This window comes from Adelges cooleyi, unplaced genomic scaffold, assembly GCF_023614345.1.
Source record: "Adelges cooleyi isolate 19-005CV unplaced genomic scaffold, UGA_ACOO_1.1 ACOO_flye_CR_arks_rails_tigmint_CR_PRNA_247, whole genome shotgun sequence".
In the NCBI taxonomy this organism is placed as follows: Eukaryota; Metazoa; Arthropoda; class Insecta; order Hemiptera; family Adelgidae; genus Adelges; species Adelges cooleyi.
This window is the reverse complement of record NW_026095912.1, coordinates 8,199,137-8,216,854: the sequence shown is the minus strand read 5'-3', so window position 1 is coordinate 8,216,854 and position 17,718 is coordinate 8,199,137. Positions and strand designations below refer to the sequence as shown.

General features: G+C 37.8%; 1 protein-coding gene across 1 annotated transcript in view; it reads right to left on the bottom strand.

The window, feature by feature from the left end:
* Positions 1-17,718, bottom strand: part of LOC126836595 (ephrin-B2) — a 163,888-nt gene that overhangs the window by 1,781 nt on the left and 144,389 nt on the right. The window contains exons 2-3 of the mRNA XM_050570149.1: positions 3,243-3,384; positions 1,466-1,634 (exon numbers count right to left, since the gene is read on the bottom strand). Of these exons, the coding sequence (XP_050426106.1) occupies positions 1,466-1,634; positions 3,243-3,384 (311 nt within the window). The remainder of the gene's footprint in view (positions 1-1,465; positions 1,635-3,242; positions 3,385-17,718) is intronic.

The window sequence follows — 17,718 nt, the reverse complement described above, 5'->3', positions numbered from 1 at the left end:
TTATGACTTTATAAGGAACACACAACATAACATGCGGTGCATATTTATCATCGTTAAAGTGATACTAACAAAATTATGTTTACAAAAATAACTTAGTAAATATTTATATGGATGTTTAAATTTAGTGGCTTCAAAACTGGTTAGTCTACTATAATAGCCGCAATTTTTAACATATAATTCTCGATTTAATAACATTTTAAAGTACTCAAGTTATCGAATTTAATTCAAACGCTAAAAAAACACATTAAATGTCAAAGTATAATGCTAATAATTCTAAAATCCTATGGTTTTTTTTATTAGAAAATGCTAGTAAAGGTTTGTTTTAGATTACTAACAAACTAGATAAACTAGAAATATAACAGCTTTTGATACCTCTAAATGTATGTAACTAAAGTACTTCTAGTTTTACTATTTTAAATGACTTATTTATTAAACGTATAAATCAACAATATTAGGAATTCAAATTTAAGTACTAGGTACATTATGGTAACGTTTAAAAAGTGTTATAGTCTCTGGAAATTGTCAAATAGTTCTAATATGGCTTATTAAACGCGCAGCTATTATTTTGAATCGAAAAGCTAGCAGAACAGTTACAATGAGAATTAAAACATTGATACGAAGAAGTGAATGTTTTTAAAAATAGTAAATACACAATGAGCATAAAAAAAAGCAAAAGTCATTAAATTTTGCCAATGCAAATATTATCAGGACAACTGCGGGAACGGTTAAATTTTATATTACAATTATTTTAACCCTATTGTCGTGCAGTGTTGTATGTATAATGTATTAAGGTTTTATCTACATACATCGATAGAATATATTATAACTAGTTTGGTTTTGCTATGAATCATATTTTCACTGTGACATATTTTGCCATCTCCGGTGTGTTGGGTATGTGATTTTATTGACAACCGTGCAAATAGTCTTCTGATGTGCATTCAAGGAGGCGAGAAAAGGAACGATATGGTGCTAGTGGAGAACAAGGACAACGACTAGCTGATCGGTCTGGTAAGTGTATTCGATACGGACGTGGCGGTGCACAGTTTGACATGTTTGAAACGCATCAACCGATCAAAGTTATAACAAAAAAAAAAAAACTACCAAATAAAGCTGTGATTATTATTATTGTTCTATACATATAGTACCCGAACGTGTAATTGGAAAAGGGTCTGTGCTCGGTGCGCTATTGATTTTCCGTCCGTTTATTATAGCAACAGTCGTCGCCGTTTCCGTATGGCGAATAAAAGTTATTTTTCCGGACGCGGATAAACGTTCAAAACGGATGAGTCGTTTATCATTTTCCGAATTCGGGTTTTGGGTATACGATATTTGGGAAAATCGTTTTGGCCAAAAAAGTAAAACCTCCAAGAACCAAAATGCTCTAAAGAGTCCGAGGCATATATAAAGCACTATAATATACATTTGCACATCAATCGTTTTGAGTCGAGATAGATTTTATACTCACAAATGAAATAGTAGTCTTGTCCTGGTTGAAATTCGAGTCCACCGGGTTGAGGCGTAAACGAACGGAACGTTATGGTGACGTACATTAGCTTGTAAGGCTTATCGCAGTACGCAATGATCCTAGGATTGGGATTTGTAATGCGGCACATGTCGTACTCTTCCTTAGACACCTGAAAGCCAAAACGAAAAAAATATATTAAAACCTGACGCTAAACATAATGAAACAAATACAAAAATTGATGTTAGGAATGCGGAATAGTAAAACAATCTAGAAAAAATTTGAGCAACACTTGTGTTTACAAATAGTAAAGAAATAAAATAATTTTGAAAAGCCCCAACCACAAAAAATAATAGCGCTTACAACAGTCAAACAGTCTTGGAGAGATCACTGTAGAAGGATTTAGAAATCGAGGTACACCGAAAAACGAGTTGGTGGAGGTGATAAAAAATGTACGGAAATATACAGTGTAAATAAAGAAATAACGATAGGTAGAGATTTGTGGAGAGAGAGAGACGACTTGGTGAGCCAACCCCTATTGTACAGGACGAAGGCGAGGAAGTAAAACGTTCAGTATAATAATGGCGGTCTAGAGCAAAGATGGCATGTTTTTCTTGGTAAAAATTAATTTAAATTAAAGTAGGAATGCATAAAATACGATGTTTGCTGAGAAGATGAGCTGGTCGAATGATTTAAAAAACATACATTATTATCATTATTTGTTGGTGCGTTATTCCGGATAGAGTTTGTGATATTTTATATATTATCATTATGCGTTTAGATAGAGAGACAGTGGAGGCCTCGTGTACACTATTATAATAATGCCAGGGCAAACAAAAACTGGCGGTAAATCGGTATTGTGCGGTAATACAATGGAGTATGGCCGTAGCTACCAATTAGCCGAGCCGAGTTTTGAAAAGGTCCTGGCTAAAAGTTATATGTGTGTGTGTGTGTGTATGAAGCAAATACACACACACTGCATTGCAATGCACACGCCAAATTTACACAGTCTGTATAATACCGAATGGCGCTCATAAGAAGTATTCCGAGTCAAAGGTCTTGGAACAGCGTCACCTCGACCACAGACAATGGGTCTATTGTCCGCATAGGAAATAAAATATAAATAAATAAATGATAATAGAGTCAGAAAAGAAGAGAAGAGTCTCGGTCGTTCCTCTATATCTTAGAAGCTTGGCCCTTTGGTAATACAGACACACAACGCGTAAAGTACTGACGACAGAAATATTGGCCCCGGTTGGTATAATTAAAAAATATCCAGAACGTGGTAAATCCAATAAAAAATTATGTATAATAGTTGAGCTCAAGGAATATTAAACTAGAAGGTTAACAAATATTCTCTCTGAGACAATACGATAATCGACTACTTGTAGTATGTACGAGTTTTGTGTATTATCTAGCAAATGATTATTATCATCTATTTGAATTAGTTTTCTTCTTAGTCAGATTCCCGAGTGAGGTTGGCCGTCAAAATCTCCTCTTTTTCTACTCTGACTCGTGTACTTCCCCTCCACGTCCAGCCACTGCTCTTATTTCTACTCTAGTTAAAATTGTCACTATTTTTCTCGACAATCATGCTTTAACTCATCTCTGCTTGTTCTTTCTAGTTTGCTTCCAGCTATTAGTTTTATGCAATCGTTTCCTTTTAACCTCTACGCGGCACCTTCGATGACGCTGGCAGGGTTTTGGCCTAGCCACCCTTTGTTGCCAGTAAAATCGCCAAGTTTTTTTTCGTTGTGAATGATAATAGTATGATACTCACGTTGTAAATGATATACTTCTCGGCATCGGATTCGTGTGTACCGGGTGCGTACACAGGACACACGATGTTCACTTGGTCGTATTCGAACGGCATGTTGCCCTTGTTCACGTCGATTATGTGATCCGTGTTGTCTATCCGGAATCTGTAAACGAAACAAAACAACCGGATTAACCCAAATGCGCAAATAATAATAATAATAATAATTGCGATAAGTATTGTACAACAACTTCCGAAAATCACGACGACGATGACAGTCGATTAATTATGGTTGTTAAGAACAATAATAAAACATAAGTTTGCAACAGCAGGCGCGCGCCGGACGATTTCTCTTTTTTATTTTTTGCAAACAAAGTTTGTCCGACGATTTTTTTATTTATTATTATTATTATCTGTGTAATGTTATTTAGGTACTGTTTTTAATAATAATAATATAAAAGATTCCCGCGGCGCGCCTTCCCCGCCAGGAGGTCCGTATCTCGTGATTTTCTAGCAAACTTAAATAATTATTATTATGATATACCATTATATTGTTAATATAGACACTTTCCGATCGAAATCCAGATCCGGGATTTGACGTGTCGAGTAATCGCCACGGTATATTGTAAAAACAAAAAAGTTAAAAAGAACCCAAAACATCTTACAATTGTTGCCAAACCCTCAAGGGATCTTCTAGGCAAAGCGCGTTCGAATTCTCTCAAAAAAAAAAAACTTAACAAACAAGGGCATTATATAGGCACACGGTTATTTTTTTCTACAAACGGGCAAGCCCATAATAACAACAATAATCACAATATCACACAACGGAGTAAGTCGCAGAGCTGGGCTATCCTACAGGCTACATAGCACATACAGATTCACATATATAATACTTATACCAGAGAATGCGTCAAGTCATCGATGGGTTGTACCGTCGCCGTTTCACGTACGCGAGATAATAATAATAACAATATTTTTTAAAAGTAAAAACCGTCATCGTGATCATCATCGGTCTTAGCACGGTCGTCATAGCTAATCGATTCCCGGCATAAACAATTCCTTTGTTATTATTTTTTTTATGGAGTTCGAGGGGGCCAATAGTACCGTTTGGTACTCTGGTCGGGTACTACTCATTGGTTTACAACGAAAGTCATCAACATTTGTGAAAAAACAAAATTACACCAGCTACATATAGGACTACGGATATTGCCGCCCCCCCCCCAAATTGTGTGGTGTGGGTATCATCATTATTATTTTTTTTTTAACAATATTATGACAATCGACTCTGATGACGTTAAAGAAAAATGAAGACTAATGATTTCTAAATTGACTGAAGTAGTGTTTAATACAAATATTTTGTCCGGTCAGCGTATCCTTATTAAAACCGATACTAGTTTGACACAATATGTAATTAAGTTTATGCTAGAATACTTTGTTTTTTACCGCTTATAAGAGGAGTGAAAAATTATTGTAATTTTGTTATTCCAGAAACGTTTTAGAGATCTTACGCCTCTCAAATTACGAAGAACCTCACCGAAATTTGTTTTTTTATTAATTACAATTAGAATATTTGTAAACAAGATCACATCCAAGATTCTATTAAAAGTGACTAATCCCTATTGAGGTGCAATACTATGCTCTGCGGTTGGAGTGGATTTTCTCTGTGTATGGCTTGCGTACAGATAGACCGCTTGGATATTGATTTTTGTAGTTTTTGCCGAGTTTTGATTTTCACCGTGCGATGGTTTGATGATAATATTATTTTTATTAATTGAGCGAAACGGCCCTGTTGTGCTCTGCCAATTCCATTACCGCCCCACTAGCACACAGCACACTATATAGGTATATATATATATATATTAAATAGTAAATCAACCACTAATATGGCTTCCAAACCCTACTGCGGACTGCGGTTTAATACATATATATAGGTGTAAATTGAGCGTTTGTGTGTGTATGATGCATTGAAAGATACGTCAAAACCAAATGCTGTTTTATTAACAAAAATTATGATTTATTAATTAATATGTATTAATATGAAAATGCGAATTAAGGGGGAAAATATAATATAGTTTTCATTAGTCCAGATTAGTGTCTCTGCGTAATATATTATGATGAATAAAAGAACAGCGGTGGGTTATCATTATGTATTGGCTATAATATAACTGAAACATGCACCCGAGACTTAAGTAGTAGCTTTTTTGGCCTTGTCAATTGGGTCAAAGTGTAATAGACTCTTTGTGTAGCATCCTATTATTATACACAATATACATACAATAACACACAAGAAACGGCCGTATCGTTTACCATCATCCTTTGACCCTTTGACGCTTCAAATTAACTATTCCGTTCGCATAAATATACTGAATTGCAGATATATACTTTCATATACATAAATTATGTGTACACTAAAACAACCGTGTTTCGGATGCTTTTGTTGTGTCAATATGCATATCTCACGCGTGACCTTAATTGCAATAGCTTTGTTCTTTTGCTTTTATCGATGCAAAAAGAAAAACGACTAATAAGTAGGTACATCGCGGTTAATAAGTAAAACCAATTTAAATGTGATTTTATCAGTGCTTCGATGCCAACCCGTGGGCAACACGTTAAATAACACGAACAAAGTGAAACAGGGACATATTATCTTGATTGTTATAATATTAATATCATTGCTTATTGATGATACCCATAAAACTACTTGATTCACTACAGGGGAAAGTATATATAATTAGGCCTAATAAACATTTAGTTGGTCGAACTAAAATTATAGTTGATTTAATTAAAAAAATTGTTGACTCAACTATTTATTTAGTTATTACAACTAGAAATTTATTGTTCCTGTATTAACCACACTTTTAGTTGGACAACTATATTTTTTTTTACAGCCTTTAAAAATTCCTGTTTTAAACTTAGCTAGGATTCTAGACATGTCTAATGTCCTAGGTCAAACTTAAATATAAAACATGCCTAATACATTTCATATTAAAATGCTGACTTTTTCCGGAATTTACAATGTTATGAACTTTCGCATGTAATTGGCTCAGTTTCTATTCGTGTGTACTGTACAAATGATGTATTATGTTATATATTTCCAAAATGGCCGCTTGTGAACAGAAGAGCTCATGCTCGAGAGACTGTGGTTACATTATATTGGTGACGGACGCAGATGTCGTATAGACGAGTTCCGGGGCATATCAAATGTCTTATACAAATCGAGGAGCGTGCAAAAAAAATAAAAAATTCTCCATCATGGTTTCTCTTGGCCCGGACACTTCTTATCCTTTCTGTCGTCTCCCTCGGCCGTGGGCGGTGATCCGACCTAGGAACGCCCTGCACGGGCTTCCCCTTATCATGGTGGTAACGTATAGGCCTTACGGTTTTCTATGGGCTCGAGAGGTAAAATGGAACGTCGAGTGGTCCGGGGTCGGTGGGGTAGGGGAATGGCGACGGCCGTCATCATCATTGTTCTAGAGTAATGATATATGAAAGAGGGGAAAAATACTTCTAGGAGCATAATAGTAGTAGCGATAATACACAAGTACATGCGTAAACTATACGTCTACTCTCTATGCGGGTCGGCGCAAGTTCAACGAGGGCTTCAACAAGCCCGAGGGGGGTTTAATTTTCTATTATTATAAAATATACCGGCCATAATAAGGAGAAAGAGCGAGAGAAGAATTTTCACACCTCCCGCAAGGTTCTATAGGTCTCAGGAGCGCCAACCGAGGGGGTCGGCACGTACATATACAAACATTTATATCCACAAATAACGGGGGATGTATACCGGAAAACTACGGAGTCGGTGGGAACTGAGTGCAAATTGGACGGTCGAGCAAAAAAAAAATCCAAATACTTTGCAGTTTTGCGGTCTCCAAGTGTTTTAAGAAATAACTCTCCAAAATAAAAATAAAAACGTTTTCCGCTGTTATTATCGGCCTGTCTTTGTGTTGATTACCTTGCAGTTAAATATAGCTAAAACAACAGAAGGGGTTTCCTGGGGCGATATTTGGAACTTTTGCAGAACACGTTGGGTTTTTGCACTGTATACTAGGAGTGGGTAGAAAACCGAGGGGGAGGGGAGGCAGCCGCATTGTTCGAACGACTTTAAAACTCTGTGGAGTTTTTCATCATATTATTTTATAGTATATGGCCTTCGTACCTCTAAATAACTTTGGCTCGAGAAATTCTTCTTTATCGAGTGTATTTTCTTTAAACATGAAAAATAAAAACTGAAAATAAATAAATAAATAACAACAACGACGGTTCCCGAATACACAAGACTGTATTTATATTTAAGTTTTTGTTAAGCGCCTGTTTTTACTGCTCCGGAGAATGCCGAATATTCCGCCCTCCTCCTTACCTAATATCCGTTTTCCCTCGTAACGGTACTCGCTTAAGTAAAAACTGTTTATATACACACAAAGGTCCAAGTATACAGGCGAGCACACATAATACAGCAGGTTCAGTAAGAATAATTCCTGAGCGCCAAACTGCTGTGAAATTCACCTTATTGTTGTATGGCCGCTCTCATATACTTGAAGGTATTTAATTATTTAACGGCAAAATATCGCTCGAGAGATAATTTTGTTTTCGAAATCTCAACAACCGTATACTTTTTACACAAGTACAATATTGTATCTCAGGTTCTTTCCGAGTTGCACACAGCGAGAAAAACGCCTGACACATTACAATGCGCATACGAAAATAATCCGTTTGAATTACTATGGGTTTTTTTTTTTTATTTTGTCCTTTTTTTTTAATTGGTTCTTGACGCCGAGCATCTGGTATACATATATCGCCCAGTAATCTCGGGTAAGTAGTAATGGCAGTAGTATGTAGTATAGCAAGCCGCGTTGATTTATTGCCGGCACTCGGATTGAGCAGTGGTTTTTAAAACCGTTTTTAGACCGCCGCACGTCTCCCCGGGTTACAATGTCGCCAGATGAGTTATGGGCCAATTTATATCATATGTAAGTATACTACAAACAAGCATTACCGCATTATATATATATATATATATATATATATATAAAAGAAGTAATGGGCGTCGAGTGGTTTTCCGACTGTTTCCTATTCGAACACCTCGAGTGGCGATCGCCGATCACAGTAATGCAATAATTTTGGTGCTTTCACAATGGAACTTTGAACCGGTGACACTGGCGGCGACTAAACGCCAAGCGGCGAGAGACCCGGGCAAGGAGTCCCAAGTGACGGGAAAGGGATAAACAATACAACCGAGGGCTGGCAAAGAGGTTGTATAGGTGGCGTGAAGGGACATTATATGAATCACTGTCAGTGTCAGATTTCACTCGGTTGCGACCGCCGACAAAGGGCGATCCTCACGGAACACACAAAGGCATTATAATGTATATACATACACATTATGGTTGGTGTACCTCTTCTCTTTCCGTTGGCTGTAACGTCCGTTGAAATAATATTATCATTTTAATAACGCGAATGACACGGGGTTTAAACCCTGCTTTTTCTCTGTATTATACATACATCGACGAATAATTATAATTTAAAAATAATAAAACGATCAGAGGATGGTAGTTGATGGAGGATGGCGTTGGCGGTAGTATGGGATCAGTCTATACGTTTCAATTAGCGGTCTGCAGGACGAAAAGGGTCGGCGTGTATAGGTATATATACACAGAGATAAAGAGAAAGAGAGAGAGAGAGATAGTGTTTGACGGACGGTCGAATACACGGTTTTCCACTATTCGGTTCGACGGCATCAACGTCACAGCATTGCTCGTTCAATTAACGAGGCAGCTATAGTAATAATAATAATATTAATATCATTGTTATATCCTTAACGTCCTGCACTGTGAATGGGCATACTGGAGAGCTTAACTCGCAGCGCTAAACAAAATACACGGATTACAACATTCAAATCGAATACTTAGATAGAAAAAAGGCCTATTGGCTCGATATAAGTGATTAATAAAATAATAATTATAACGCACAACTTTTTTTTTTTTTTTGCTTTTTAAACTATTAAATGACTTCCGGGTATAGATAACGATGGGAATCAATAGAATGTCATATAGAGTAGACTTGATAACAACAGCAGCAGAGGCGTGTGCGGTCAGAGAGAAATCTCCACGTGCGACTGCCGTGTCCTAGCAGCTTTGGTGACGAGACACGATGGTAAATATGCTTGGACAAACACTGACGGCAAGACTAATCTCTGGTCTCGACCGGACGGTCATCACGCGGGGCTTTATGCAAAAAACCGCCGACCCGGCATAAACGATAATCACTGTCATACAACAGCTATACATATATATATATATATATTTATATAAATATAATGAATATAGTCTAAGCAAACAGCCCAGCCGACCGGATGTGTGTATGCAAATAATGACCTACCCGGGATAAACCCGCTCCTGCAGTGCGAACTTTCAAAATATTGTAATCGCCAGCTTCCAGGTTTATCATATGTTTACAGTGCCGGTAGTCCATATAGGCCTTCGGGCCGTCTACAATACCGACAATGTTTATACGGCAAACTGCTGACTATATTATTATCATTGCAATGTTATGTTAACGAGAGTAAAAACGCGTCCAGCAATAAATCATACACGGGAAAACGATTCGAAACTTAATTAAAATAATAATAAGTATGATATGAGCATTGAATATTACGAATAGTGAATACTGATTCTCTTTAATCCATACTAACCACTTTGAGCTCGTTCCATAACATAAGGAATCATTAGCGATCGATAAGACGGAACAAGATAAGAGAAAACGGATAGACCGCAAGAGTAGATAATAAACATGAACATTTGAGGTTTTAAACAGTATTGTAATTTACAACGTTATTCGCTGAAATATTTCGCGTTATTTTTTTCTTTCTTTGATTTTCATGACAACACTGTCCATCTTTTTCCTCAACTAAGGTATTGAGCCCATACGTTTTATTGTACCATTCGTAGGCATATCGATCCAAAGAGAAGAAATTTAAGTAAGTATTTACATAGAATTTTAACCATTAAAATTACATAGGGCGTTTTCAGCAAAATGTCTCCCTCTACTCTACTACCCCTCATAATATTATGTTGTCCAATAAAACCTAAACGAGGTAGGGTTATAGTATGCACCGTCCATAATTTAATTGGTTCATAGTCTCGTTTATTATTGGAAGAACCACAAAATTATATAATTTAAATATTTTTCAATTCAAGTAAAACTAGCTATCCAATTTCTTATCATCTGTGTAATCTAACAGATTACACAACCGAAAATTTTGCTTGTATTCTCCACTTAACGACTTCGTCGGGTTATTAAAATTCGCGCGTTTTCCTATTCACCCGCACAATGACTACAGCGTTCTTGTCAGGCGCCACCCCGTGCCAGTACCTTATCCCGGCCCCGACACAATATCGCAATACTGTGCACAACTTTATACAGTAGATGTACGTATTATAAGGCGTACACGATAATCCTTCTTCGACGTTTTACGATAATTAATAATTTATAACGGAGAGCGACAAGCGAAACGTCACGGTTGGAAGAAAAGGCGCCCCCCCCCCGACATTTTTGTAGTCGGCTTAAAGTTAGAGCGAAGAAAACGCGGTGAACGGGTAGGAAACGAGGTGTGAAGGGTGCATAAGAGAAAGAAAAAAAAAAGCTAGCCGTACAGCACGTAGTAATAGATCAATGTCAGTCAAGAGGGTTTCCATGAAATGAATTGCTTCGAGCTTACACCTCCACCGCCGTCGGTCTCCAGGGGTGTCGTAACAAAGCATCATACTTTAATGAACGCCAGTATAAGCGCATACACATACTCCTTCATTCACACATACACATACAAATTGCTAGGTGCAACGGTGGTCGCATTATATACATATACATGTATAATATGTGTGTACAACAACTCGTGTAATTTTTGCACTCTGTCTGTAGCTGTATACATGTGTAATATTGTATAGAATGCATGTGCGCTCCCCACTAGTGTGTAATGAGAGAGAGCACAAAAAAAAACCCAGCTAGAAATAGTAATTAAACGCGAGCCGTAAGGGTTGAAATAGAACCAAAGGAACTCGAAATAATTATGGAGTATAAGCCAGTGTAAGGTTGGAAATCGACTTAGTGTCGTTTGCAAGTCATCAAGATTATACATTTCTGTTTATAACTTTATTGCAAACCCTCATTACCACCATAAAGTATAAAAAAATATACTCGAGGTAGTAAACCGTTGGCGGCCACAGCTCGATCACATGACTTGCACCGCACTGGCATCGATTGAATTATAATTGAGCTCTGAAAGTAGTACTTGTGTTTTTTTTTTTTTGGTATTATACTATTTTAGTGTTATGGATAGCCACACGTGACTGACTTGTTTTTGGTGCACAAGAGCACACGAGTGGTTGTTACGGTTTAATTTTTCACGCGATTCTGAACGGGTACAAAGATGTCCCGCCGTTGAAGAACTCAGGGTAAAATATCCGGGAGACTCTTTCTTTGTTTTTCCTATTTATTAGAGCCGGGAATTACAATTAAAACGGAATACACACATACCAGCCGGTCTTGTATTATATTAATATAAAGAGAAATGACCGCCACCGCGGTAAAACGGGCGTCGAGTGCGCTACGGTCGAGACTGTATGTTATTATTTTCTAACGCGTTATAGGCGTTACATTTAAATTGTATTAACCCGATTATAATTACGATTATTACCCTCTCGGCAGAGTCAAAACAATATACGAAACCATCACTACCCTCAGCTCTTTGTCCGGAGACCAGTTATTATTATCGAAAACATGTATTATACACAGTCGGTGGTTTTGCGTTTTCGTAACTAGAAAATAATATGTTTTATTAAAAAAAGCAAGGAGGGTTTTCTCGTGTAAAAAAAAAATGTCGGTAACCCAATACTCCGGTGTGCTTAAGATGGCTACCGATGCTTAAAAGATGGGTGGGTAGGGGCTACCTCCCCGCATCGTGGTCGTCGTACACCGTTCAATATGGCACCTGCCATATTATTATAACTTGACGGTCTCTCCGCGGCCATGAGGATTACGTTACACGGTAAACTTACGAGGTGCACGTATTTTTTGATCCTCGTACTACTGGTGTCGACCTGCCCCTGTCGTGTCTCAAGATTTCGGCGACGAATCCCCAGTGATCCGGCCAGATTAGATGCACGCTGTTGTTATTGTAAAATATATTATTCGGCGGAGCACACCGCCACCAAAGACAGTAGACCGACTTGCACGATATCAATGTACGGCCATTAGGTTCAACGACGCTGCCCGAGAATAACTCCTCGGAGAACCCAAGGGACGTCGAACAAAATAATGCATACGACCAAACACTTACCTTGTATGTTATTTTGTACAATATATTGGTTTTGTCCCATGCACACGACGACCTATGACCTCGTTACGTATCACCAAGTCAGGGTGCACGGCCATTACCGTTATTACTTATTACCATCATCATTATTATTGTTATATATATATATATATATATATAATAGTGTTTACACTATATAAGCCACCAACGTCGTTTCGGCCAATGCGAAACCCCTAAAGCATTTTCCGCGCACGGGTTTTCATTGAAAGGCGAACAAACCCATTTTATCATATACCTAATCGCATTTTATTCTTCTTGGTCTTATCCCGCAGTCTACAAGTGGAGAAAAGGGGGTCGGCCACCCTAATAATTATTTTTCTCCATACTCGTCCAGCCGCCGTTATCTTTCGATCAATTCCGCTCACCGCGTCGTTGTCATAACTATAATAACATTGGCTGGTTTCTATTAAAGGAAAATATATCAGACTTATCGAATTCGGATCGGCCAAGACGGACAGTTTCAAAACATGTGGATTGTTCAAACATTAACGAGGTGTTTTGATGTTTCACGCGAAACTATACCTTATAACCGTGATCGTTTACAACGGCTTCATTACAAAAAGATGTTGTCGCAAACGATCTGGTCCGAAGAAAATATAATATGTAAGTATTCACGCAATTAGGGTTTCCAAGGAAGGTGCGCCCGGGGCACGCGAATTATTAACTTGTGCGGGCGCCTTCTAATCTATAAGAATTGTATTCGGTATTGAGTGATGGACGATTAACATCGGTCATTGTCCGGTTAGGTCGAGAAATGATTTATATAAGCCCGGAACGTTTTTTTTAATTTTTTTTTTTTTTTAGTGGGTGGTCCTGCCCAATGCGTTATCGATGATCGAACAGCATACGATAATATGCGTCGGGGATGCATAACTTCACACAGACTGAACTTTAAACTAAGAACCAGAGTCCAGATGTTCTATTGTTACTGGTATGGGCGCCGCGGAATGGACCAACGTTATCAGCGCAGCAGGTCGGCCAACCCACGCGCCGCGAAATCATCGCAGTGTAGCCACCGCGGGCAAAAGACCGAATAAAAAGCATCCTTTACCGTCTACTGTTCAGATCCACGGGCACCGCATATAGGACGTATACACGAGTAATGTGTACAGATATCAGAAAGCCTACCGAGTACGCCAGCCAATGGACACGAGGCCGCTAAAAGCATTTCATCATAGTAAATTGCCGAGCACTACAGTCTGATTCGCATAATGTTGTGTATGTGTACCTACGACAGACTTGCTAGAGAGAGATACATACACACTCATACGACCCATCGGATTTTGATTGATTTCGATAGGAATGCGTGGGCCACAACAGCTATCGATTGTAAATGCACTGGTATTTATAAATTTATGCGCGAACGAGACGACGTAGCCGTTTGACCCGTCGACGAATTATATCTGTATATACATAAATGCATGTATTATAATAATATATACAACGAGATATCGACTACCGACTGTTATACATAACAATGATAATAATATTAAAAAAAAAATGGTTAAATCGATACCGTCTGATATTCGAAAAACCATTCCATCCAGATCTTAATCGCGTCATCGGGTCTCTCTCAAAGTGTTTTTTATTATATTATATATATATATATTTTTATCTAGGTACGCCCGCCGTCCGTCTTGTGACGTGACGGCAGCGGTGGGTCCTAAGGGTAGTTACGATAATGCAATACACCGACCAGACTCCAACCCCTTTTCACGTGGTGGACAGCTCAATACGTGGCGACGACATACCTGCACGCATTGTTTTCGTATATTAATTAAGAAGAGCGGACGAGGTGCGTCTCTGGCTGGGGCAAAGGGGTCGATGGAGTTATTTTTTTTTTGAATTTCATTAGTACCTATGTACATTACAACACGACCGAGAGCGAATGCCGCCGTTGTCGATTACTTTTCGTCGATATTGGTAGTTATTGAAAAGTATAATAATAATAGTGTGAATATAAGATACGGATGCGTTCCAAGAAACGAACATTGAAATGTTATTTCCGGAAATTCTGGACACGAGCACCCTTTGACGCGATGAGCCACATAGATACCGTCTTCGGCCCTACACTATTGTGTCGCATGCAGTACACTTTTTTTAAAGTAACCCTAAACGGGTACGGGAGTTTGCCTTTTTTTGCTACAATACTCGATAGACCCAATCGTCGATATAAGATATTACACCTAACCAGCTATGGCTCTGTGTTGCCGTGATAACGCTATAATATGCTTGGTATTCACACACACACACTTGATGCGACGTACCGTAGCGATATTCCTATATCCGCTTAGCAAAATATATAGCAGTTTATTATCATAAAATAATAATAATAATAATGATACGTTCGACAGACATATAAGTAGTTGGGTTAACACCCGGAATAAGCACCTGTTGCCGCACTCGAGCATACAAAATATACTGCGACGCTCTTTGCAAGCATTCATAATGTCAATAGAATCATTATGATAATATTATTAATTGTTCCAATGAATTATACTAATTTTCCGAACGGCTACATTGTGCACTGGGTATAACTATATATCGACCGCGTTCACTTAAGTGGATGGTTTCAAAACGCCACGTGTAAATGTGTCAGTAAAAAAAAAAAAACTCGTCTTGTTAATGTTATTATTATTATTATTATTATTGCTTTTTTCAAGAGGAGTGCCGACGTATTAATTTAATTATCATAATTTGAGTAAAACAAAACAAAAAGAAGGAAACGCTGAAAAACTTATATAATGTCGTTTAATTTATCATCACTCTTAAAAACTAATTTAACCCGTCGTATAATTGCATAATTTCCTCGACAAAATTATCTCTTTTACTCTCCATTTTTTTTTTTACTCGACACGAGTTGATAATTACATTCCTCAGTTGGCACAAAGTTTTTTTTTTTTACTTTATAAATTCCATCTCGACACATAATTATTATTATTTTCCATAAGTCCCTCGGTTGTCGTTTGCCGAGTACTAAGTAAAAGCGAACGCGGTCGTTGACAATAACATTTTTGCTTTTCTCGGATCGGCGCAAGTGCAGCTGAAGAAAACAAATTTTAATAAAAAAACAAATATCAACTAAGTCGAATACGTTTTTGAAAATGTCGCCGGCGGCGACGGCCGTTACACCGTTTTACATGATACGCATTATTATTCTGTATAATGAGTCGTTTAAGCAAAGACGGTAAGGATAATAAAAAATTCCCGATATCGAACACCTCTAAGAGAAGCGTGTAATCTGTGTCTAGACCGACATATGTGCAGGCAGTTACAGTGTAGTAGTAGGTACAAGAATTGATGAAATCTGAGCATTGGCAAACGATAGTAATAAATCATTATGTACCGCGCATTTGGACCTCGGCATCGGTCAGAGGGCACAGAGAGATTTTCTCTCATATTCCGCCTAACCGTTAATCGATTTTTATTGATAATATTGTTTGAAGGCGGACAATAGCTCAAGTCTTGAAGATATACCGGAAGTATGAGAACATAAGAGTCCGTGGGACGTTTATATCGCGGTTTATGTATGTAATATATAGGTACTGGAAAATAATATTTGGCCAGTTCAGAATATTAAACGTCTAATGCCGTCGATAACTGTCGAGGAGTCGCGAGTTAATGTGAATTTGTTTTCTAGGAGAGATAATATTATTTTCTTAAACGATATTACACAAGAGAATTAGTGGCAGCCCGTGTAGATTACAATCATCGATTCCCACTCGATGGCCGGCGTCTTGCAACAATGTAAGAAACGGTACTATCATAATACGCATACAATGGATTCGTGGGTTTTGGTCGACAGTGTATTAAATTATAGCATATACTTAATAGGTCCATTAAGAAACGCGTCGAGCTTGGTGAGGCACAGAGAGAGCAATAATAAGCATATTCCCCATTAGGTCAAGTAGTGGAGGTCACCAATTAATATAGGAACATTTGGTGTTTTGGAATAGGTTAAGCTGTACTATATTGTATCTCAAGGAACATTGACAGCCCAATCAGCAACAGAAATATAGCACCCTTTTTTGTGGACAATGGATTTTCAAACTCATTTATACATTTTGCTTAAGCTTTGATTGGAAATTGTTAAACTGGCAGATCAGGTTTTGTTAGGTTTTACCTAAGGCCACAATGGTCAACATATTTCCTATCTGTGATTTGGCGTTTGTTAGTATAGCCTTGGTTTTGTACAGAATTTCCTGGCTACAACGGCACAGTCGAACATCCCCGATCTAGATCAGACGAGGAATTCCATTTGGTTCGTTTAAAAAAAAATGTATAATACAAACCAGTAGCCCCCCGGGTAATTCGTCTAAGGGAACAAAATATTTAACGAACAATATAAAATAAAACAGAAGCGGTTTGTAACACGACCAAACAAATATTATAGCTTATACATAATATATTAGTACTATTATAATAATTTTAAGTACCACAATTTCGAATCGCGTGACCGATCGGTGGCTTACGGACACGTTACACACGTCTTTGCCGGTCGAGGTAACTTGAGAAATTAACGTTTGCCCGTGTATACTAAATACTAAACGACCCACCGGTTCAGGGTTGTTATTTCAGACACACCGAGTATGTAGCTACCGAAGAAAACGAATACACGAACCGACGGCTCGAAAGAGACTGTATGGAAGAAATGAGCAAAAAAAATATATATATTATATATTATTATTATTATTATTACACACTACTCAATAGACACGACCGATCGTTTACACAAGCTGTTATTATTATTACTACTACTATTACTACTACTGCGGGAGAGAACAAAAAACACATAAGTAATATTATTATAAGCGAACATCCCTCGAGGGAATATTGGGCGTGAGTGTGTGTGTGTGTGATTGCTTTTATGCACGGTGCGAGACGGCGAATGAATATATCTATCGGTCATGAAATTACCGCGGTTAAGTATTCTCACGGTTATTAACAAGTAGCGTTCTTAATAAAATTATACAAAAAACACAGGCCGTCGGTTTATAGCTGTTGTGTTGTGTTTGAACGTAACAAAGAAGTATAGAGGAAGAGATGTGAGAAATAGAACAATACGAATCATTGTGACGTAGGGGCTTCTATACAAGCAATGGAAATTGTTTTTCTTGGATCCGCTAG